General features: G+C 41.5%; 1 protein-coding gene across 7 annotated transcripts in view; it reads right to left on the minus strand.

The window, feature by feature from the left end:
- Window positions 1-24,236, minus strand: part of SHISAL1 (shisa like 1) — a 294,094-nt gene that overhangs the window by 65,244 nt on the left and 204,614 nt on the right. For all 7 annotated transcript variants that reach the window (XM_006127738.5, XM_075899734.2, XM_014575796.4 and 4 more), the window contains 2 exons: window positions 10,823-10,922; window positions 1,028-1,241 (listed from right to left, as the gene is read on the minus strand). In XM_006127738.5, the coding sequence (XP_006127800.3) occupies window positions 1,028-1,241; window positions 10,823-10,892 (284 nt within the window). In that variant the 5' untranslated portion in view covers window positions 10,893-10,922. The remainder of the gene's footprint in view (window positions 1-1,027; window positions 1,242-10,822; window positions 10,923-24,236) is intronic.

Genomic DNA, 24,236 nt, shown 5'->3' on the forward strand with positions numbered 1-24,236 from the left:
AAAGCTATGAAAACAAAATTAGTTTGCCAACAGGACACCAAACTACCTTTTCTCTCAGATGCTACCAATTTCTCTCTTTTGATCACTGTTCATAAACAACATGCTAAAGCACACTTCAGCTAAATTGCCTAAGTAATCCAAAATAAACTAAAAAAATGTGAAGTTGGCAACATCAATAAACAACCCATGAATGAATACCACACGATGCTTTGCAAGTTTATCTCCAAAGTAATAACAAATGTGGAGGTAATGAACAGTTTTTGGCGTATCACTCTTTTGACATTGTCCCTTCACCAGAATGGGGTAGGGACAAGTTATCTCAGCAGCTAGCTCTGCCAGCTTTACCTCAGATAAGAGCTCCACCCTTCATCATGAGAATTCAATCTTTGTGAGAATGCTTGAGTAGTGCAAAGGAGCCAGTCTGGAGCAGACAGTCCTGCCCACACAGCATATGCAGTTCATAACTCAGGACCTACTTACTATCTTGTCAGGTTTTCTCCCCGGGTTCTTATTGTCTATGTTTGTTTCTATAGCTGCTTTTAAAAAAAATGTGAAAAAAAGTTCTCAAGCAGCAGACAGGGAGATTAAATAACCAAGTGCATTTTGCTCAGTGATTGCAAGTCATTAATATGCAAAACATGAACAAATTCAAAATAGCAATTACCCATGCAAAACATTTGGGTTGATCTGAAAAATGTCAGCTTGCCTTTCTCTTGCTATCACTTGTTCGGGTTTTCGTTATACAGATACACACTTAAACACAGGTTTGACCATTTTGGGAAGGAAACAGCATATTTGTTTATAAAAATTACATACATGCTGTTAGGAATTTATATAATGGGCATCAAGGCTATACAAGCAACGGTAAACATCCCCATCATGAAAAATAGTCTTGTACAGAAGAGCTTCTAGGAACATTTCTGTGTATGTACAATTATTCTAATTGCTTCCATCATTAAACATCTTAGATTATGTGATTAGACTAGGAATAATTTGGTAAAGAGTACTTTATAGCTCATTTACTTACTTATGCATATATCCATCTGCATTTCCCGTTAGGTTCATCTGCATAACAGTCTGAAATTCCGTCTCATTGCAGCAGTATTTAAATACTGTGTTGTTATGGTGACAGCAGAAGATGTAAGATTTATTGTCAGAAAGACGTGGGCAGTGAAAACCAAAGTGGTAGCGGCCTTTGTAGTCTGTATATGGCTCACAGACGCGAAAATGTGCAGACAATGCTGTAAAACAAAGATTGATATCTTTGTGATTCATATGTGTTAGTTGCATGACACGTACATTTTCATTTTTCTGTTAGTCTTAATCAGTTTTCCCCTGGCTTCTGAGAAACAGTAATCATATATTTCAGGAGTTTCAATCTCATAATATTTGATACAACTACTAAAAGCATGAAAAGCATTTTTGTGATATTTTCAGTTTTGGGTTATGATGTTTCTGATTTTTTTAAATTTCAATTAATTTTTTTAAACAGTAGAGAAGAAATGCTTTCTGTCACTACCCCAGTCTTGGATGGCAGAGAGACTAAAATATTTAAATACATAGCTTCAATTAGGCTGTTTTAAAACTATGGTTCCAGAGGGGTATCCGAGTTAGTCCGTAACAGGAAAGACTTAAAGAACAATCAATAGTCTAGTAGCACCTTAAAGACTAACAAAACATGTAGATGGTATCATGAGCTTTTGTGAGCACAACCAACTTCTTAAGATGACTAGAGTGTTGAAAGTCCAGATCCAAGAATAAATAAAGGAAGGAGGAAGAGAAGGGAAAAAATGGAGGGGAGGAAGAAAAAAAGAGACAGTAAGTAGATAAGCTTAGACTTTTTTCTTCTTCCCCACCATTTTTTTCCTTTCAATACTCCTGTCATCTGAAGGAGTGAGTTGTGCCCAGGAAAGCTCATGATACCATCTACATGTTTTGTTAGTCTTTAAGGTGCTACTAGACTATTGGTTGTTTTTTAAAACTATGGGATATTAGCAAAGATCTAGAAAAATGAGTTTAAGATTTTTTCTGGGGTGATTTCATTATCTGTAAAGAAAAAACCATACATGAAAACTGAAAAAAGAATCCAAAAGCACATGATTTACAGTTGCTGTTGTTAATGTGTCAGAAATATCTGCTCCGCTGTAAAGGTCATTATTTTGAAAAGCACTGATCTTCCAAAAATAATTATGAAAAGATATTACCATGCTAACAGAATTAACAATTGTGAATATATAAATAACTAGAACAAGAGCAATAAAAACACAATTATTGTTCAGATCTTAATTTTTTAAAGAAATTAAATACTCATATAAAGGATGTATTATGTCTTTTAAACCATTTTCCAGGTTTATGTTATACTGATTGTGCTGGTCAATTCTCTTGAAAGAAATAAATCATCTCTGTATATTTTCCCAGAATTTGGGCTCTAGGCTAATTGTTGTATAATAGTTCATATGCCTTGTAGGAGTTTGCAGACTGTCAGTTCTCACACTACTTTAATTTATATAGGATTTATATTATGGTAGTGCCTTGAAGCCACATCTCAGATTACACACACAAGTCTCTACCCTTGAGGACCTTAAGGCCAGGGTGGGCAATAATTTTTGGCGGGGAGCCACTCCAAGATTTTAAGTGCTTAAGGGCTGCACTTTCCTATGGAGGAAGTGCAGGGTCTGAGATGGAAGTTGGGTGCAGAAGGGAGCTCGGGGTAAGCGACTGGAGTGCAGGATGGGGTGCAGGGTCTGAGAGGGAGTGTGGGTGAAGAAGGAGTTTGTGATCTGGGGAAAGGGTTTGGGGGGTAAGGTCTGGGAGGAGGTATGTGTGCAGGAGAGGATTCTGGCCTGGGGGAGGGCTATAGGAGGAGATATAGGGCCTGGGAGGGAGTTGTGTCCAGGGGAGGGTGCCGAGGGTTTGGATGGTGACCTGGAGCAAGGAGTTGGGTGGAAGGAGAGGCTGGAGTGCCAGAGGTAGGCTGTGGCTGAGAGATACTTACCTAGGCTCCAGGCTACTCAAAATGGCTGCTCCCTGTGGCTCTCCACTCCGGGCACTGGGGGAGAGGGAGGCGTTGCATGCTGCCCCAGCCCGCAGCAAAATGAGCTCCCATTAGCTGGTTTCTGCAAAGCCTCCCCCTCCTCCTGGCACTCAGAGCAGAGAGTCACAGGGATCAGCCTGCCGCTTAAAGACACATGGGACTGCTCTCAAGTGGCTAGCTGCTCTGCACGCCTAAGGGTCCTTATAGTCTAAATAGACACAACAGACAAAGCATGGGAGAAATCATGTATTTTTATTCTGACTTTATAGAACTGAGACAGACATTGATTACCCATACAAAAAAGCTGCACCAATTAATTACAATGGTATTTTAAACTGATGTAGTTAACTGGTCTAACGTTGTGCATTGATGCTCATGTCTTTTTAGCTGTTTGAAAATTGGAATAACAATTTTGACGTTTTTGTTAAACCGCTTTGAGTTCTTCTGTTGAAAAGCTCTATATGAGAGATAGGGGGTGATTTCATTATTACTATTATTATTTTTAGTATTGTTATCAGTTTACTAATATAGAGTGCAGAAAGAAAGATTTACACCAGTTTAACTAAACCAGAGTATATTAAGCTGTAGACAACTCCTGAGTGAATTAGGTGCCAATGGGAATTAAAGAAAAAGGAGTGCATTTCAATCTTAACATTAACTCATTTTCTATTATCTACTACCAGGAAAGATAGGTCATCTGATGATTAAGGCCACAGCTTTGGAACTCAGAGATCGAGTAGAGCTGGTCAAAACCCAGAATTGACATCCTATAGACAATTCATGGACTTGAAAGTTCTGGAAAATTTCAACTAGAAAAATGTAATGTAGACACTTTTAATCTAAGTAAAATGTTTTGACACTAACTTACCACAATATTTCTTCTTGGTTTATTGAACTGAATAAAAACATTTAATTTCAGTTTACACATCAACATTAATCTGACTGAGTAGCCAGGGTGCTTCACAGGAACTGTAGTTTGAGTGTATCATGCTCACGTTCTCCTATATGTGATGGGCTACCCAGCTGGACTACATGTCCTGAGATGCAACACATTGATTCAACCAGAAAGGAGATTGTAGTGCATCACAGGGAAACTTAGTCCTGCCAGGGAACCTGGCCCATGGAAAAGATTGGGGGCACAGGCACCCAAACTACAACTCCCATAAGACACTGCAGCAGCTGAAGCAGACATAGAATAATGGCAAACTGAAATGTTTTGATTTGTGTCGAACTGAGATGAAATATTGCACCTAAACTTTCTTGACAGAAGATTGAAACATATTTTCCATGGAAAACTTCAATTTTGCAGAAACTGCATTTTCTATCAAGAAAACATTGATGGAAAAATTCCTGAACAACTTTAGTTCTGAGTTCTGTGTCCAGACCTGCCATTGGCTTTCTTTGTGACCATGGACTAAAGTTTCCAATGTCTATCTCTAAAGTTAGGTTTCTAAATCCATACTTAGGCACTTCAGTAAGTACCTGATTTATAGGGCTGCTCCTGCAGATATCCATCCCTCAAAAATGCACAGAGGCATAACAACAAACTTGACAGTTAAATACTTTTAATATTTAGGAACACTAGGAATACTGAACTTAAGCAGATCTGCAATCTATCTAATCCTATATCCTTTCTTTGATAGTGTTCAGTTTCAAATACTCCAAAATAAAGATGCAAGAAATACCATAGCAGAAAAGTATGGAATAACCTTCAGAAAAGTGAAATTTCTTCCTCGTTCACATCAGTTACTGATTAGTTTATGTACTAAAGCAGAATTTTTTATATCGATCTAATATGCAACTGCATATTGCCTATGTAACTACCTAACTGCAACTAAATTACTTATCTAATCTGCAACTGCGAATGTTATCACTATTTATAAACATATGAATCGCTTTTCTTTCAAACAGATTGAGCTCTTATAATGAATAATATCTTATACAGTGAGTTCCAAAAATTAATTAATATTTAATGGTGTATGCTTAAAAATGTTCTCATTAATTTTACATTGGTCACTTTTCAATTTTATTGATCTTCTCCTTGTTATGTATTATATGAGAGTTCTATATGAAGATCCAATTAACATTCTCTATTCCTGTCATTTTATTGAAATGTTTAAGTTACTTCTTGCCAAGATGAAAGGCATAACATACTTTTTCTGGAGTGGAGCAGCATATGTAAATCTCCAATCCATCTTTGAAATTTAATACTAATAACTCAAGGAGGCTATATCCTCCTATCTCTGTGCATGCACATTTCTAGAGCAGAATAGACTTTCAAGCTTTGAATGTTTGATTTATGCTGGTCTTTCAGGGTTTACCTGCAATATGTTCAGAAAAATAAGCAGTCAGTGTAACTAAAATGTCTGACCACTGTAAGGCTACTTCCATGGACTTTGCTACCTAGCTCTGTAAAACATTGCTATAAGTTTAGTACCAAGTTAGTGTCAAAGTATTTTATTAGGTTTGTTTTGAACATCGATGCTTTCAGCCAGAGGCAAATAATGTAACAAAATATACTTCATTCACTTGATATCCTGTGATTGTTTAAGCATAAACAAGATCCCTTTAAAATATAAAAGAAAATGATTGTGAAGTGAAAAAAAGCTAAGTTGTGTATGTTAATATGAAATTCACTATCATCCCTAACTTAATCTGAAACTTAATTTGAAACTTAATGAGTTTCAAAAGAAGCAAACTACATGCTTAGGAGTTAAAGCAGTCAGGACAGATATTCTTTGCAGCATGCATGCATGGCTTCCTTTATTGTGAGTTATTTGTACAGCCATATCAAATGAGTACCAATAAGTCCTGAATTTTTTTTATCTTTTTGTTCTCTCTCCATCACAGTCTTAATTCCAGATCAATCTTATTGATCAAAAGGTTGCCATGAGAGCTGGCATTCAAGAATTCTACTTAGGGAAAAATGTCAAGTTTTCAAAATTTGTTTTCATCCTACATCAGAATGAAACCAACACCTTTCAAAATTTTCACAAAAATAACATGAGTGTCCCTGTCCCCCTTCCAAAGAGCCACTAGCCCAGTGGTTGTGTGTCAGAAACCATGTTGGGGAGATCATGCCTAGTGGTTAGAGCTGTGGCAGTTGAACCTAATGGTTGGAACCAGGGGGTCAGAGCTGGAATTAAGAGTCAGAACAGAGTTGGAGCAAGAGCTAGGATGGAGCAGGCTAAGGTTTGTGGAGTCTGTTACCACTGTCAGACAGAGAAGAGTACCAAACCATGAAGTGATGATGAAGAAACTAAGCTGCTGTTTCTCCTTTGAGACTAAAAATTGATTATAAATCTTGTACCGTAAAATGATAAAAGTAATAGTATTTTCAGCTCACCTCATACAAATATTGTAATGGAATCATACAAGTATTGAAAAAGTGCACTCAAATACAAAACATTACAGCCCATAAGTCCACTCAGTCCTACTTCATGCTCAGTCAATCCCTAAAACAAACACATTTGTTTACATTTACAGGAAATAATGCTTACTGCTTCTTTTTAACAATGTCACCAGAAAATGAGAATAAGCATTTACATGGGACTTTTGTAGCCTGCATTACATGCCAGATATGATAAATATTCATTTTCTTCTTCATGCTTTTGCCACTATTCCAAAAGCCATGCTTCTGGCGCTCGTTATAAAAATGCATTAATTAAATTTGTGACTGAATTCTTTGGGGGAGAACTGTATTTCTTCAGCTCTGTTTTACCTGCATTCTGCCATATATTTCATATTATAGTAGTCTTGGATGATGTCTCAGCACATGTTTGTTTTAAGAACACTGTAACATTGCAGCAGATTTGACAAAGCACAAAGATAGTATCCATTTGAGATTTCTAAAGATAGCTACAGCACTTGACCCAAGGTTTAAGAATCTGAAGTGCCGTCCAAAATCTGCGAGGGATGAGGTGTGGAGCATGCTTACAGAAGTCTTAAAAGTGCAACATGTTGCAGAAACACAGAATCCAAACCATCAAAAAAGAAAATCAACCTTCTGCTGGTAGCATCTGACTCAGACGATGAAAATGAACATGCATCAGTCCACACTGCTTTGGATTATTACCAAGCAGAAGCCATAACCAGCATGGATATGTGTCCTCTGGAATGGTGGCTGAAGCATGAACAGAAATATGAATCTTTAGTGCAACCGGCATGTAAATATCTTGTTACACAGGCTGCAACAGTGCCAAGTGAATGCCTGTTCTCACTCTCAGGTAACATTGTGAACAAGAAGCAGGCAGCACTGTCTCCTGCAAATGTAAACCAATTTATTTTGTCTGAGCCATTTGTCTGAGCCACTTGCTGAACAAGAAGTAGGACTGTGTAGACTTATGGGCTCTTAAATTTTACATTGTTTAATTTTTGAATGCGGTTATTTTTTGTACATTATTCTACATTTGTAACTTTTTTAATCATTTGACAGCCCTAAGTTTAATGAACTGGAATTTCATGACAAAAAAATATTTGTTACAAAAAATTCCTGACCAGCCCTAGTTGCAACATTCCTATTTTGCTACCCCACCTTTTTTTAGCAGAGTTTTGGCCTGCCTGTCTTCACCTTAGACGTAGGGTTGCCAAATGGTTGAAACAAAAATACTGAACCCCCCCCCCCACAAAAAAAAACCACCGGGAAAAAATTCTGTGAAGACCAAAGTTGTTGAGAGAGAGAGAGAGAGAGAGAGAGAGAGAGAGAGAGAAAAGGGGAAAAAAAAGCACTCCAAGGACTTATTAAGCCAAAAAAAATTAAAATAAAATAGCATTAAAACAGCATGTCCACCCTTTAAGAGTGAGTGCAGGGATAGGAACAGGGGAGCGGTTGAGCACTAAGACCCAAGGGAAGCATTGCTTCCCCTAGGTCTTTTGGCTGGCAGCCATTTTGTGCCGGCAGCCTTGGGGAACTAGGTAAGCATAGAGGCTGGAGTCGGGGGGCTGGGGAGGTTGGGGGGGGGGGAATTTGGGTGGCATCTCAGGTGTACCCAGTACTCAGGTGTCCAGTATTCTCTGAATTTTTTTACCAGACAGGAGGCGAAAATACCGGACTGTCCAGGTGAATACCCGACACCTGGCCACCCTACTTAGGCCTTCCTTTTCATTCCTATTTCCTCCTACTCCTGCTCAGGACATCTCTATACCTATACACTGGAGATTCTGACATTTGATTTAGCGGGTCTAGTAAAGATCCGCTAACTCAAATGTTGAGGGTGCCCTCAGGTTGGCATTGGTACTCCTTGCAGTTGCATGGAGTCAGGGAAGCTGATGGGAGCATTTGCTCCTATTGGCCTCCCGCTGTGAAGATGGTGCCAAGCTCGGTTTAAGGTATGTTGACTCCAGCCATGTTATTTATATAGTTAGCATTGTGTACGTTAAGCTGATCTTGCAGGTCTAATATAAATCTGGCCTCAGACATCTTTCTGCCTGCTGGCAGGCCCTGCATCTCCTTTCCTAGGCCAGCTAATACAGCTGAAGCTGCACAATGAAGTTCTATGCTCTTCTGATTCTTCTGTCCATCCCTTGTTATCTCAGCTATCCAGCTGTTCCTCCACTGTTGCTGCTTCCCCGCTAGCCTGGCTCTCCAGAAACAATGTACCCAAAACTGCTGCACTGTATACCTGGGACTTACCAGTTCATTGTCATCCCAGACTTTGTTACCCATGCCTGGTGGCTGTGATCAGAAACAGTGCGCTTAAATATGATCTTCAAATATCCTTGTTTTTTATACTTTCCAATTCTACTTTTTAATAGTTCGTGGTGCTTGAAATAAGGCACTATCTTACCTAGAAATCTTTCTATTAGGTTTCCTTTAAATCCTCCTTAAGCTTGAAATGAATACAATTGTAGTAAAAAAGCAGCATTCTGTAGTTCTTTCATTCAAATTATGTTCTGCCACTAGTCTCCCTTTATAGACTCTGGGACAAACTGCACATACATTGCACATATATGAGAGCTGATCAGATAAACATCTGTTACAGTGTAATTACTATGGCTATCAACAAAGTTACTATGGACTATTGTTATTTTGATCCTGCTAAAAAATTAACATTCTCCCGTTGTTTCAGGAAACCTGCCATTTATGTAAAAGGAGGCCAAGAAAACATTCTCAATTCTGCTAATGCCTTGTAAAGGCCGGGGACAGACTTTCTGAAAGCACTCAGTATTGGCTAGCATACCACCCCAGTGTAAAACTCTCACTGACTTCAGTAGGCACAGAATTACAGTAAGTCAGCATCAAACATTTCTAACAGTCCCACTTGGGGGTATGTAAATTAAAACTTCCATTATCATTTTAAACACCCATTTTGCATCGTAGCACTAAGCACCCTATCTGCTGATGAGATATGTCAACCGTAATAAAGGAGCTAAGACAGGAAGAGGTACACATGCATAAACAAATAAAATAAAATGCTAGAATAGTGCCTGGTATTTATCAATAATTTATATAATATGCAGAATGTCTATGTAAACGGGATCAAATCAAAGGCATTTTTCTTTACAAATATCATCATTTCCCCTCCCCTCAAGAGAGACAGTGTCAGGGCTGAAAAAACTAAACATATTAAATTCAAGCCTAACACATTTGTTTTTGTTTAAAGATAAATGTTTGCGTGACACATAAATATCTATCCTCCAGCCAAAACAAAGTGGAACCATTTTTATGAACAGTGAAGGTATAACATTAAGGTTGCAAAGTAAAATCCTCAAAAGCCAGTAAATGTGAACATTATAGCTGATGGTACGAACATAACTCCATCCCCAATGCATATGTATAAGAAATGGTCTTTATTAATATGATAATTTGCTGTTGCTTAGATAGAGGATAATATTTTTTTGCCAACATATAAGTGGACATGTGTATTTGGGTGTCACTTATGATAATGTAATTAAAGGTTGTCAGTGTACCTAAACAATGCGGAGAGTAAAGGTTCTAAATTTAACTCTGGTTTGCCCACATTATCTGCCTTTCAGTTATTTATTAACTCTGCCACTATCTCTGTAAATTTAAGTCAGTCACTCAATGTCTTTGTTCCTCTGTTTCTCCATCTCCAAAATAGGGACAATAATGCTTATCAAACTTCTTAAATCACATTAAGTAACATGAATGTCTGCCACATTTGCTGTATTCCTCATTACAAAAGTGCAGTTAGAGTATTCTAAAATGGGATGGACATCATTTTACTCCCTCAAGAAAGTAGGAACAAAATTGACTGGCTTCTACTTAAACTTGCCTAGAGTAAATCACCTTCAGACTGAGTTTCTGAAAGTTATGAGCCTGTAAAAGTAATTATCATAGTAGGAACTATTTTGTAAACTTAATTATAGCAGCAGAATAATATGATCAGGCAGAGTGCAAAGATAACATGAGCCATACACACAGAAACACAGCCTCTTTTGTCAGAATGTCAAAATACATGATACCGCCTTGCTTCCTAGGTCTGTAGTAGTTGGATCACTTGGCAGAACGGTTTGATTCATATTGTGGTGAATCCCTCATTTTAAGGAACTGATAGATTATTTAGAATCAAAATAGCAAAGAAAATTATTATTAAAGTTGAAAGTTAAATGTTGAGCTGGCTGATCTTGTCCATGTAAAATTAGCATTACTTTCCTAAATGAAATAGTATTGCTTTTCTTGTTTAAGTTGCACATAGTTTTTGTTTCAACTCTTAGTGTTACCCCCTGGGACTATTAGTTTTGTAGGCATTTAGGTTTGATGACATTTTAACTCATTCATCCCCTTTCCCAGTTCACATAAAAATAAATTTCTGGAAGAAGCATTACCTGCTGACAAGAGCAATAAGAACACAACCATCAGCACATTCAAGGACTGTTGACCACAACTTGTCATCATTTTGTTTTCATTGATCCATTAGAGAATTACCTGTTTAATAAGATGCAATATCATGGTTAGGTGTCAATATCATCTCACCTATAGCTGCTTATATCTGTACTTGCAACACAGTTTGTAACAGAGAAAATAGTTGTGAGTAATGCAATGAGAAAACAAAACTGTCTCATTCCCACTACAACGTTTGCATGGAAAATTACATTTCCCATAAGAAGTTTGAAAATATGTTATTTTATTTAGGGATGTGTACAATAAACAAGATAAATTTTGCAGACTCTTTATACCCTTTTTGTATACCTTTTATATTCTACAGATGGGAGTGCTTGGTTGGCTATTCACACCAAATTTCGTAATGTAAGAGGCCATGCCTTAGGAAGTAGAATACTGTCAGCAAACTGGATTGTTTTAGTGTGTTTGGAAGAACTAGTGGAGTTAAAACAATTTAAAATAATTCAATAATTTTATTTTTAAATACATATAAGCATCAGCTAGATCCATCCCATTAGAGCAGTGATTCTTAACCTTTTTCATTAAAGATCCCTAAAAAATTTGAATAGACCCCCCTGAGGCCCAGGGACTACAGATTGAAAACCAATGCATGAGAAGATGTAGTACAGATTGAACCTCTCTTATCGGGGACACTCTGGTCCAGCAACATCCCAGGGATGTACTAGGACCAGAGAGTCTCGTGGAGGGCTGGTGGCTGGGAGCCCTGCAGTGGGGCTGGAGCCCAGAAGTGGGGCTGCCCTGTGGCAGCAAAACCGGGAGCCCAGCATCAGAGCTGCAGCATGTGGTGACACTGTGGGGCGGGAGGCAGAGGGACTGGGAGGCAGCAGGGCTGAAGCTTAGAGCAGGGCTGCAGTCCAGCAGCAAAACTGCACAACAAGACCAGGAGGCAGTAGTGCTGCCTGGCAGCAGGGCTGGGAGCCTGGCAGTAGAGCAGCCTGCCAGCACAACCAGGAGCCCAGCAGCCCAGCGGTGTAGATGAGTGGCAGGAGTAGGAGGCAGTGGGGCTGACCTGGGGTGCCAGGAGCCCAACCGTGGGGCTGCTTGGTGGTGGGGCCAGGAATTTGGGAGTGGAGCTGCCTGGCAGTGCAGCAAAAAGCCCAGCAGCCCTGCTGCCATCCGAAGGAGCTGCCCAGTGAGACCGGTAGGCAGTGGAGCTGCCCAGCAAGGCTGAAGCCCAAGCAGGGCTGCTGTCTGGCAGCACATGTGGAACCCAGTAGGGGGTCTGTCCTGCGAGGACAGGAGCTCAGTAGTAGGGCTGTGTGATAGCAAGGCTGCCACGGTGGGGCCAGGAGCCCAGCACACAAAAGGGCCAGCGGCAGTGGGAAGCCAGCTGGGAGGCTGGCAATAAGGCCACGGCTGGGGAGGAGGGTGGGACGGTGACAGGGAGAGCCCAGAAATGACCCTTCCTTGCTTCACCAAAATATCTCATTCGGGACCGATGAGCTCCCAAGGGTGCCGGATCAGGGAGGTCCAACATGTAGTTCTCAAAGGGCATGTCTGCACTAGCAAAACTGTTTCGAAATAACTAAAATCAATTTAATAACTCCCAAAATAACACCATTGAAATAGTGTGTCCACACTACGGGAAAGACTCAAAATTAGTCTGAGGCAGACTCTGTCAATGTGCACATGCTCCTTGACTTAGAACCCCTGGAAGCACTAGGGAGGAATTAACTCTGCGGAGGAGCTATTTCGAAATAGCAGCACTGGAACCACACTAGCGCCATTTTGAAATAAGCGTTATTTCCCAAGGAAAATGGGATTATAGATTTCAAAATAAGCAGCCTGTTATTTTGAAATACAGGCAGTCCCCGGGTTACGTACAAGATAGGGACTGTTGGTTTGTTCTTAAGTTGAATTTGTATGTAAGTCAGAACTGGTACATATTGTAGGGGAAACTCTAGCCAAACATTTCTCCAGAGCTCAGTTTTATTCTCCCACACCTCACTTCCCTCAGTCCTTTATTCTCAAGCTGAGGTGTCTGCTGAGAAAAGCCGCTCCACGTCTCCCTGGTCTGCTGGGGGGGGGAGGGGGAGGGTGCTAGCTTTGCGTCTCCCTGGTTTGCTGGGGGGAAGCAGCTAGTGCGGGGTTGCCTCACCCCGTTTGTAAGTAGGGATCCGATGTAAGTCGGAGCCATGTAACCCGGGGACTGCCTGTAATAGGCTTGGTAGTGTGGATGCTCTGCTTATTAATTCGATCTAAGGTGGGTTATTTTGAATTAAAGTCCTAGTATAGGACAAAGTGGGCCAGAACACAAGGCTAGTTGGAAAAGAATTAATACAACTTTTTTTTCCAATTAGAATTGGCTGATTTGTGGAAATTGAAATGTCCATAGACTGTGAGGGAATTCTGCTCAATCTCCTGCAAACTCATTCATCCCCTGAGCTCCTTAGCAGGTCTTCTGGCAGCTGCCATAATACGGCTGCTTTCATTTATGTCCAAAGCTGTTCCAGCCCAGATCAGCCCTAAGATTGGGAGAATGAAAAGTTCTCTTAAATCCATGTTTGTTCCACCCCATCAGTCTTGCTGAGCATTCTTTGACTGCAGTTGAGAATCTGGCTCAAACTGAATTTTACCATTTATGTCAATGGAAGTGGAACATATGCTTGGTACCTAGAATGCTGCCGAACGCCCTATCCTGTTTTCCGTGGCAGTAAATCCAAACTTAGTACTTCATTAGCTGTGACACCAAGGGTCATGAAGAGAGGAAATACTTTAATTGCTTATTCATCAGTGTTAGTAACCTAAACAAGTAGTAATAAACAAGAGGAACTGGAATTGATCAGTTGTGAGCATAAATTTTACCTAGCAGGTATTACTGAGACCTGATGGGATGAGTGGCATGGCTAGAACGTTAAAAATCAATGGGTTAAATCTATTTTGGCAGGACTGAGTGTGGAGAAAAGGAGACGAGGAATGGCACACTCCACCAAAACATTTTTTACTCATCACCAACAACTCAGAAGCAAATGTTCTTGAATAATGATGGGTAAATGTCTTAATAGAGAAAGCACAAGCTGGGGAACTAGTAGGTGTCTTCTACAGATCACCAAAACTTTCACACACATGCTCATACACCAAAGGGAATTCAACTTGAGCATCCTAAGGCAGAGGTCTCATGCAGTCAGAATTACAAAGAGCTTGGAATTTCAAACAATTATATATTACAATTTCCTAACTCAAATAGTGTGACCCCTAAAATGGATGGATTCTATCTATATTAGCTCTCATGTTGACAGATAAGGAAGAATTGGTCACAGAAATAAAAATTAGAGGCAAATTAGGTACCAGTGATTTAGGAGTTGATTATCCATATATATACACACACACATAAAATCAATTATGAGGAAGAATTTATACAGAAAAATGCAAACAATAAGTGGGTACTTATTAAGGACATTTTACTCAATTCCCCCAAAACCACAATTGAGAAAGAAGGCTAGATTGGTTAATAAACCAGCTTGGGTTAGAGGGCAAGTAAAGGAAGCTATAAAAATGCAAAAATATTAGAAGAAAGGGGAAGCCGATAGCAACAAATATAATGCAGAAGCTAAGAATTGTTAAAAAAAAGATTAAATGAAAAACGTAAGGAAAATCATGTGTTTTAATAAGTACATTAGGAACAAAAGGAATTCTAACAAATGCATTTGATCCATACAAGACAGAAATGGCAGAACTGATTCAGAGAAGGCAGTAGTATTTAGTAAATATTTCTGCTTTGTATTTGGAAGAAAGCCAGATGATGTAGCCTTATCATTCCTATCATTCCAACAGTAACTAAGGATGATGTTAAATACCAGTTAATAAAGTTAGACATTTTACATCAGCAGGTCCAGATGACTTGTAACAAGGGTTTTAAAAGATCAGATCAAGAGTTAGGTAGACTATTAATGTTGACTTCCAGTGAATCTTGGAAAAAGGCTGGAAAAAGGCTAATATGCCAAGAGTAAGCAGGGTGACCTGGGTAATTATAGACCTGTCAGTCTGACATCGATCCCAGGCAAGATAAGGCAGTGACTGATTCAGGACTCTATTAATAAAAAAAATGAGGGCACTAAAATTAAAGCTAATAAACATGGTTTTATGGATAGTAAACCCTATCAAACTAACATGATTTTTATGGGATTACATATTTGGTAGATAAAGATAACAGTGTTAATGTGATACCTTACAGAACTGTAAGTGTATTTGACTTGGCAACTAATGACATTTTGATTAACAAACTCGAAGGATACAAAAATCAACTTACGGCACAAATTAAATGTACAGATCTCTGAGACATCATAATTGAGTAGGTATGTTTTTAGTGGGATCCAAAGGGGACCTGTTCCTGTTGCTAGTTTATTTAACTCTTTTATCAATAACTTAGAAGAAATAAAACCACAACTGATAAATTTTACAGACGACAAAGATTGAGAGACTGGTAAGTACTGAAGAGGAAAGGTAACTGATGCAGAGGGATTTGGATCACTTGGTAAAACTGGGCCCAAGCAAACAATGTATGTTTCAATATGATCAAATGTAAAGTCATAAATCTAGGAAAAAAAGAACATAGGCCATACTTACAAGGTGGGAAACTATGTTGGGAAGCAGGGACGCTGAAAGAGATTTGCAGGTCTGGTGGATAATCAGCTCACATGAGCTCTAAAAATGATGCTTGGATGTATGAACAGTGGGGAATATCAAGTAGGTATGTGGCACTGGTTTGATTGCTATGGGAATAGAGCAGAGCAACTCAACATGTGGCTTGTGGGCCGCATGCAGCCCACAGCCCGCTTGCTTGCAGCCCTCCATGCAGTTTGGATTTACATGGGGCTCAACATGTGGCCCAAGGGTGGCAGCCAAAACAAAAAAGTAGTCAATATAATGGTCTTCGGTTGATACGTGTTTTAGTAGTTACATTCCTAGACTGTCACTGCTCACTAAGGGTATGTCTACACTAGCTCGTTAGTTTGAGCTAGAAAGGCAAATGAGGGCAACCAAAGTTGCAAATGAAGCCCGGGATTTAAATATCCCGGGCTTCATTTGCATGTTCCCAGGCGCTGCCATTTTTAAATCCCTCTTAGTCCGAACTCCGTGCCTGCGACTACATGCGACACGGAGTAGGCAGTTCAAATTAGAGATCCTAATTCGAACTACCAGTACTCCTCGTGGAACGTTCCTACTCCTCGTTCGAACTACCTACTCCGTGCCGCATGTAGCCGTGGGCACGGAGTTCGGACTAAGGGGGATTTAAAAATGGTGGCACCCGGGAACATGGAAATGAAGCCCGGGATATTTAAATCCCGGGCTTCATTTGCAACTCTGGTTGCCCTCATTTGCCTACCTAGCTCGAACTAACAAGCTAGTGTAGACATACCCTAAAAGTGCTGTCATATGGGTGGAAATTGAATAAATATTGCATTGAACTAACTTAAATATCAGCAGAACTAACTTAAATGGGGCCTGTGTGTTGTGTAATCTTGCCTTAATATTTGTATTCATGCCCATCAGTGTGAAAAAAGATATTTGCATATATATGCAATCACACTTAAGTTGTGACCCTCGGCATGAGCTGTGAGTATCATCGTGGCCCCCGGGGCTTCCAAAGTTGAGTAGCCCTGGAATAGAGTGTCCATTTCTTGTGACAACTAGGTGTATAAAATCCCACTTAATATTGTTTAACTGGTTAACTGATTAAAGGGGGCAAGCAGGATGGCCACTCCAGTCTAGCTGGAGCAGACCCCCATCCACCACTGGGCTGGAACGCCCCCAACCACTGCCACAGGCCAGGGATGCATCGGCCATGATGGGGCTGGAGCAGCCCCATGCCCATGTCAGATGGAGAGCTACTCCAGCCCCACCGGTTAACCTTAACAGGTAAAGCTTCAGTTGTTTAGGGAGAGGCTTACTGGTGAACTGGTTAACTAGCTAAACCTTCACATCCTAGAAGAATGTTTATAGAGTGCAGAGGATTCAGCGAAGAGCTACAACAATGATTAATGGATTGGAGAATACACCTTTTGGAGGAAAAGAGAAGCTACCCACAATGACCTGGAGTCTCTGTTGTTAAAGTCTGACTCCATTTCACCTCAGATGGTGTTTGGATAGGAGTGGTGATACCAGATGGCTCTCTGTCTCTGGCCTGGTCTGCGCAGGATGCCCCTCAGAATCAGGATGACTAAGGCATGTGGCTGGCAGAGATGATGGTGAAGCGAGCTCCAGTAGTTTCCAGACTGTTCTTTTGTCTCCCCCTCCCAAATTATCTGTTCTTTAGAGACCCACAAAGGATATGCTGGATGGAATAGCCTATCCCCACATTATTTTGTCCATCAATTAGGCCTCGTTGCGACATACCTATTTTGGTTCACTGGCTTCTGGACCCATATTTTGTGTTTACTAAGCACGATCTTAACAGAGTCCATGAGTTATAGCAATAGCCTTGGTGTTTAGACTAATTCAGTCTGTCTGTCTCCTTTTTATAGTTTTTCCCATCAACATTTGTTTTTATAAGTTATTGTGACCTTTTATGAATTTTGCACATTTTCTTACAGTTGAGCTCACAATTAAAGTCAATTGAGTGGCTCAATTATCATAACAGCTTACCAAAGAAAAGGTTAAGAGGTGCCTTGATCAAAGTAGCTACACAAGAAACAGAAATTTGAGAATAGAGGGCTCTTTAGGCTAGTTGAGAAAAATACTATAAGATCCAGTGGCTTGAAGTTGAAATTAAACCAATTTTGACTTGAAAAGTAATAGTAATTAACCACTAGAATAATTTACCAAAGGCGTTTGGTGAATTCTCAGTGACACGCAATTTTAAATCAAAATTGTATTTTTCTTCTAAAAGAGATGCTGTAGTTCAAATAGCAATCAGTTCGGCTGTGTCCAGACTCAGGGGTTTTTTCAAAAAAAGTAGCCTTTTTTCGAAAAAACCTCACCTGCGTCTAGACTGCAGCCGCGTTCTTTCAAAATTAAATCGAAAGAACGCGGCTTTTCTTTCGATGGCGGTAAACCTCATTTCACGAGGAAGAACGCCTTCTTTCGAAAGTTCCTCTTTCGAAAGAAGGCGTTCTTCAATGTAAATAGGGCTTCTTCGAAAGAGAGCATCCAGACTCACTGGATGCTTTCTTTCGAAAAAGCAAACCGCTTTTTCGAAAGTTCAACGTGCAGTCTAGACGCTCTCTTTCGAAAGAGGCTCTTTCGAAAGTATCTTTCGAAAGAGCCTCTTTCGAAAGAGGCTTGCAGTCTAGACATAGCCTTCAGGAAAGTCCTATGGCCCGTACTATCCAAGTCAAGCTAGATGATTACAATGGTCACTTTGGATTTATAATTCATCAATTTATGAATCAATATCGACAACTCTTGCAATTTGATCACTGGGACACACTGTGCCTCAAGAGACCACCTTTGAACCTCACATTCGCCATCATTATACAAATAGGGTAAGTTTTGTAAAAAGTAAAATATGTGAAATATCATTTTAAAAGTCTTGATCAGTTGACCATGCCTATCTTGTTGAGTTCTATTTACTACCATTGTATATGAAATATGAAGTACTTCTGTATGTGTTATGTTGGGAGGTTGAGAAACATCTACAGCCAGGCTTTCAGTTGCAGCGAAGGAGGGCCAGACAAACATTGATGGCCCATAAAAAAGAATCCACTGTCCCAGATAGTGCATAGGGATCCACCCATGGCATCTCAAGGCTCCCCCTCCATAGCACCCCACTCCCTTGTGGCTGACGTACCAGTACCAGTTCCCTGCTGCTGGTGGAGAGGAGGGAAGAGAACCCACAGTCTAGAGGGCAAGATCTAGGCAAACTGTGGCACAGATGGCATCTGGCCTGCAGGCTCTGCCTAGCAGGGATAGGAAGCAGCTCTGCACTGAGAACAACAGTGCAGGGAAGCTCTGTCCCATGCGCTGCTTGCAGGGTCTGACCCCATCTCTGCCACTGATTTTCAATCCCAGTCAATGGGTGCAGTGGGGTGCCACCTGTGATCGCCCAGTTGCACCAGGTAGCCATCTCTAGCCCCTGTACTCTCCAGCCCAGACCCCAAACCCTAATCCCCACTCCTGCACCCTTCCACCCAGACCTGCACCCCCAGCCTGCTCGGCATCCTACCTCTGGCCCAGACTCCACGTCCCCAGGCTCTTCTGAACCTCCCCTCCCACCTACAGCTCCTTCCTCCTTGCTCAGGCTCTGCACTCCCAGCCCCCAGCCACACCGTTGCCTACACCCCCCACCAGAGCCTGCTCCTGCACTGTCCCTCCTGCCCACACCCTGCACACCCTCATTCCACTCTCTGGCACTCCTCTCCCACACACGGAACTCCTCCTTTTAGGCCCCACTCCAGACCCTCATCCTAGCTCTACAGAAGAGTCCTGGGGTAGCCCTGAGCCTTGTTGCCCTCCCCTGTGGGGCTGGAGTGTGAGGGCCGTCTCAAGTTGCATGAGTGAGTTGAGTGTCTCCCTTTTTTTCTGCTTTATCAGACAGGGGACACATTGATGAAGGGCTTTTTTTGCTTCTCATTTTCATGTCACCCTCAACTAATTTTTCTGTGGGTCAGTGGCTCCCAACCCCAAAAAGATTCCCCACCTCTGGCATAGGCAAGGGAGACTGCCTGTCCCTCACACCACAGCGGGGATCTTTCTAGCAGCTGGGAGAAGGTATAAGAAAAGAGACAGTGACATTATTTCCATCTCTCTTCTCCCTCCCTTCATTTTCACACCTAGAAGATCATCTGGACCACAAAGACTTGGAAGAAGGGAGCTTGGTTCCAGAGTGGAAGGGAGTTCAGTGTGAGCATTGAAAACTGTCAGTGGCTTATAACATCCAATGGGGCAAGATACTATTTGATTCAAATCTTACTTAGTCTATTAAAATTACAAATTTATACTGAACATGTATTGTTTGTTTCTCAGGTAACCAAATGTAATCTCAGTGCCTGTCACTAACAGTTACTTACAATCTATGCCTAAAACAGTGTGGTTTTGGTTGAAGTGCTTGGGCAATCTCAGTTCAGGTTAACAAGGGCATATTTACTACTCTGTAGTCAGAGTGAACAACTTATTAATGAGCTTTCACTGTCCAAGGGAACCTTAAGCAGCATGAAGTGGTGTATTTCTGGGGTGCAAGGCGGTTGGGTTGGGGTGATTGGTGCCTCTCTGTATGATTCTTGGGTGACCATCATAAAACAGCTGGGTTTGGGGCTCCACATGTTGGTGCTGAGTGGTCACAGTGCCTGGAAGGGTGTTGTTGCTTGTCACTGGCATAGGTTTGTGACAGACAACCCAGGCAAAGCCAAAGAGTTAAGGACACACGGTGGCCCCACAGTGCCAGGTTGTACCTGCTCACAATTGTAAGTCTTAGTGTTTTCCTTAAGCCCCTCTCCTGGAATAAGAAAACAGAACACAAGTATAAAGAAAGCCAAATGTATCACTTTTTTAAAAAAATCCTTAATTCTTAGGACAATCATGATTTTTAGGCCTGATACATTATTTTTGAACACTTGGGGCTGGCAGTACTTCATTAGGACTAGATATTGGTGCCTGAATGCCACAATGGTAGCTGTGTGAAAAATGCCAAGGATAAACCAACGCTAGTAGTATATACTAGTACTACACATTGAAGGCCAAACATATGAAGGAATCACAGGTTTTTTGCTTAGAAAAACAGGGAACTATAATTATTATATAACCCCTGATCGCAAAATAAAGGGAACATTTCTGACTTCTGCTTGCAACTCCCTTTGTGCCCACTGTTCTTTATTGCTAGGAGAAAGTCAGATTCAGTGAGTGGTAGCTCAGGATGCTCTCTGAGCTATTGGTATACAGGACAGTAGGAAGAGTAAATGAAGCAAGAAGAGGTGAAATATTTCCTAAAATCTGGCAACAACAGGGAAGCTGGAGATAGAAATGTTATAATTTGCAAAGCAGAAGCTGGAGAATTTTATTATTACCAATGCTTAGACTAGACAGGGGGATTTAAAATGAGTTTGGAGTATTAAGGTTTAGAAGGATAAGGAGAAAAAGGGTTGTTTTATCAGTGTAAAGATGCCTGTGGCAAATCCAATAGGTGAGGCACAGAACTGGGTGGGAGCCAAGAGGCCAGGGGTTCTCTTCAAAGTCCTGCCAATCAGTGACTTTCTGCATAGCCTTGGGTCAAGATGTTTCTTCCCCTTCTATGGTTCGGGTTATCCAACTGTGAAATGTAAATAATAGTACTCACTCCTCTTTGTAAAATGGTTGAGATTCTGTGATGAAAAAGTATTATTTTCTGTAGTGAAAACATAACACAGAGAGACTGCGGAAAAGAGGATTCCTGAGGATGGTCCTTTGATGTTGTTGCTAATGAGCAGAGCAGTGAGAAATGATGGGAAGGCAGCTTTTCATTTTCACTGGCTGAGAGCTTCTGGTTTCATTGTAATCTGAACTCATTGGACCCACAATCTCATAGTGGTTGATAGTGTCAGCTCACTGTTCTGTGTTTTATTGGTTAATTGATGGAACACATCAGCAGGCTTCAGTCCAATGAGTTGGCACATTTTGGCTCTCACTGTACTATTGTGTACACTATTTTGGTGCTCATGCACCCTGTCTGCCTATCTAGGAGTCTTTCCTTGTGAGTCATTGGAAAGAACTCTTCATGTGACAAGCAGCCTGGACGCAAAAACACATAAGCAGCTTAGAGAGCAGAAAGGAAAGATACATTTCCCTATCTGCGTTTGTAGATGCAGTAAGTTATAATTATATTTTGCACTTAAAAAAAAAGAGCAAGACAAACATGAGAATCCAATAAAAGAATTTACAAAATACAGCAACAATGTCAAACAAGTTCAAGTCACTTCCATGTCTGGATATTTAATTCATCTTAAAAGCATATTATATGTCAGCGTGTGGCCAGCCCAGCACCTTAACACTGATTTGCACTTTACTGATGGCTATTATTTCTATTATTCCAGAGGTCCCATTAGGGATGAGGGACTTATTGTGCTATGAATGGCCTGCTTATATAGTCGTAGGAGTAATAATAATAAAAATAGTCTCTACCCCAAAGAGAAAAGTTTTAGGCCTTATCTGCAGAAAAGAGGGTTTTGCAGCAAAATCTTGCAGTGTTGTAACTGACATAAAAGCGCTTAGACCTGCATAGCTTATGTTCATTCTCCTGACCTGTGTAAGTGTACCTACACCTACACTAGGGCTTTTACATGCATTAATGGTGCCAATAAAAAACACCCCACACCTCTCACTGACATAGAGGTAATACTTATAAATGCAGGCTAGTGTATACAGTGAGAGATTACAGAGCATATAATGAGAGATACAACTAACGTGTGTAGGGAGAAGGGTATGTTATCCTTTATAAACTAAAATGAATGATTTTACTATAGTATTAAAAATACTTTGTACTTATATAGCTCTTTCCACAAACATCTAAGTGATATGCCCAGGTAGAAAAAAATTGTTATCCCCACCTTAGACATTTAAAAACTGAGGCTAAAACTACAGTAGGGAAGAAAGTAGACCTAAGGCCATGTCTTCATTAAACAGAAGATCAACGCTGTCGCGATTGATCTTCCAGAGTTCAATTTAGTGAATCTAGTTAAGACTTGCTAAATCAAACTCAGAGGGCACCCCCGATGGCAACGGCAGTACTCCTGCTTGTGCAAGCAGTCAGGGAAGCCAACGGGAGTGTTTGCTCCTGTTGGCCTCCTGCTGTGGGGATGGTGGAGAAACTCGAAACAAGGTATGTTGACTGCAGATACGTAATTAACGTAGTGGTAATTGCATATCTTGATTCAACCTTTTAGTGTAGGCCTGGCCTAAAATACACAACTCCAGTTACATGAATAACGTAGCTGGAATCAACATACCTTATGTCAAATTTCCATTTCTTCCCCACTGTGGAAGGTTGACGGGAAAAACTGTCCCATCAACTTTCCTTACTCCTCATCTTGCCCCCCACCCTCCACACTATTCCCCCTGGTTATCAGGGGTCATAGTCCTCCCCCTACCACTCTGTATCAGAGACATTAAGGACAATCACAGGTTGACAGGTTTCAGAGTGGTAGCTCTGTTAGTCTGTTTCAGCAAAAACAAGGAGTCATGTGGCACTTTAAAGACTAACAGATTTATTAGCGTGTTAAGGCATAAGCTTTTTATGCTGACCTGTCAAAGCCACAGTGTACAGTTTCACGAGCCAGCAGAATAAGAGGTACGGTGATTTCCCCAGGATCGTGGCTAGAAATAATCCACCAGTTGGAAAGCAAAGTCACTGCTTCTAGCTTTCTGAAAAGGCCTGTGTGTTCTTAAAGATGTCAAGCACTGCCCCTCACCAGTCCTCACTGATGTCTGAGGAGCATCCCTTAGTCCTCATCTAAGCTTGCGTAACCACAGAAAACCAGCTTTTCTGTTGATACCAGAGGTGAAGGTGGGCTGGCGTAGGTGGGTATAGCACACCGGTAAGAAAGGGGCTGCCAGCATGGGCTGGTGGATACAGCTGATGTAAAAGCACTGCCATCAGACCATATCAGCAGGGCTACTACTGGGAAGGAGTGGCAAAAGGGGCAGCTGCTCTGGGGCCTGGCAATTGGACATGGCTCAGGGCTCCCAACTGGTGTCACCACAGCAGTAGCCGGAGCTCCAGGCCCTTTAAATCAACAGTTCCCAACCACTGGTCTGTGGAGCGGTGCCAGCCTGTGAACTGCTGCTAGGTCACAGCGGCTGCTGGAGCCCAAGTCGCTCAGCTCTGACAGCTGAGGCTGCAGCAGGAGGAGGAGGAGCAGAAGGCGCCTCCCTCCCCCCTCAGTAATGGTGGCCTGGCTGGGGTTCCGGGCGCCCCCTTCTACCCACAGGGGTACACGACATGCTTGGGGAAGGAGGGGGCACATAGGAGGAGGGAGCATGCATGCTGCTAACAGCCCCTCCCTCTCCCGGTGGCAGTAACAGCCATGTTCCCTAGGGGGGCAGCCTTGTTCTGGGGAGTGTATGAGTGGGGGCAAAAGAGGGCTGGGTGTGGTGAGGGTCACGGGGCAAGAGGGTGTTGTCATGGAATGTAGGGATCAGAGGTCAAAGGGGCTGGTGTACCGGGGGGGGGGGGGGTCAAAGAGTGTTAGGCACTGGGAAGCAAGGGGTTAATAAGAAACATGCAAATAAAATGTTGCTGGTGTGCCAAAAGTTTGCAAATAGGTTTGCCGGTCTGCAGCATAAAAAAGGTTGAGAACCACTGCTTTAAATCATTGCTGGAGCCCCAAGCTGCACAGACAGGTCAGGGCAGTGCTGAAAGGATGGCTGGGTAAGGCTGGCTCCTTCTGGGGGCCCAGAGCTGGCCCATTAGGGTTACCAGGTAGACCCCCC

This window comes from Pelodiscus sinensis, chromosome 1 (genome assembly GCF_052426305.1).
Source record: "Pelodiscus sinensis isolate ZL-2025 chromosome 1, ASM5242630v1, whole genome shotgun sequence".
Taxonomy (NCBI): Eukaryota; Metazoa; Chordata; order Testudines; family Trionychidae; genus Pelodiscus; species Pelodiscus sinensis.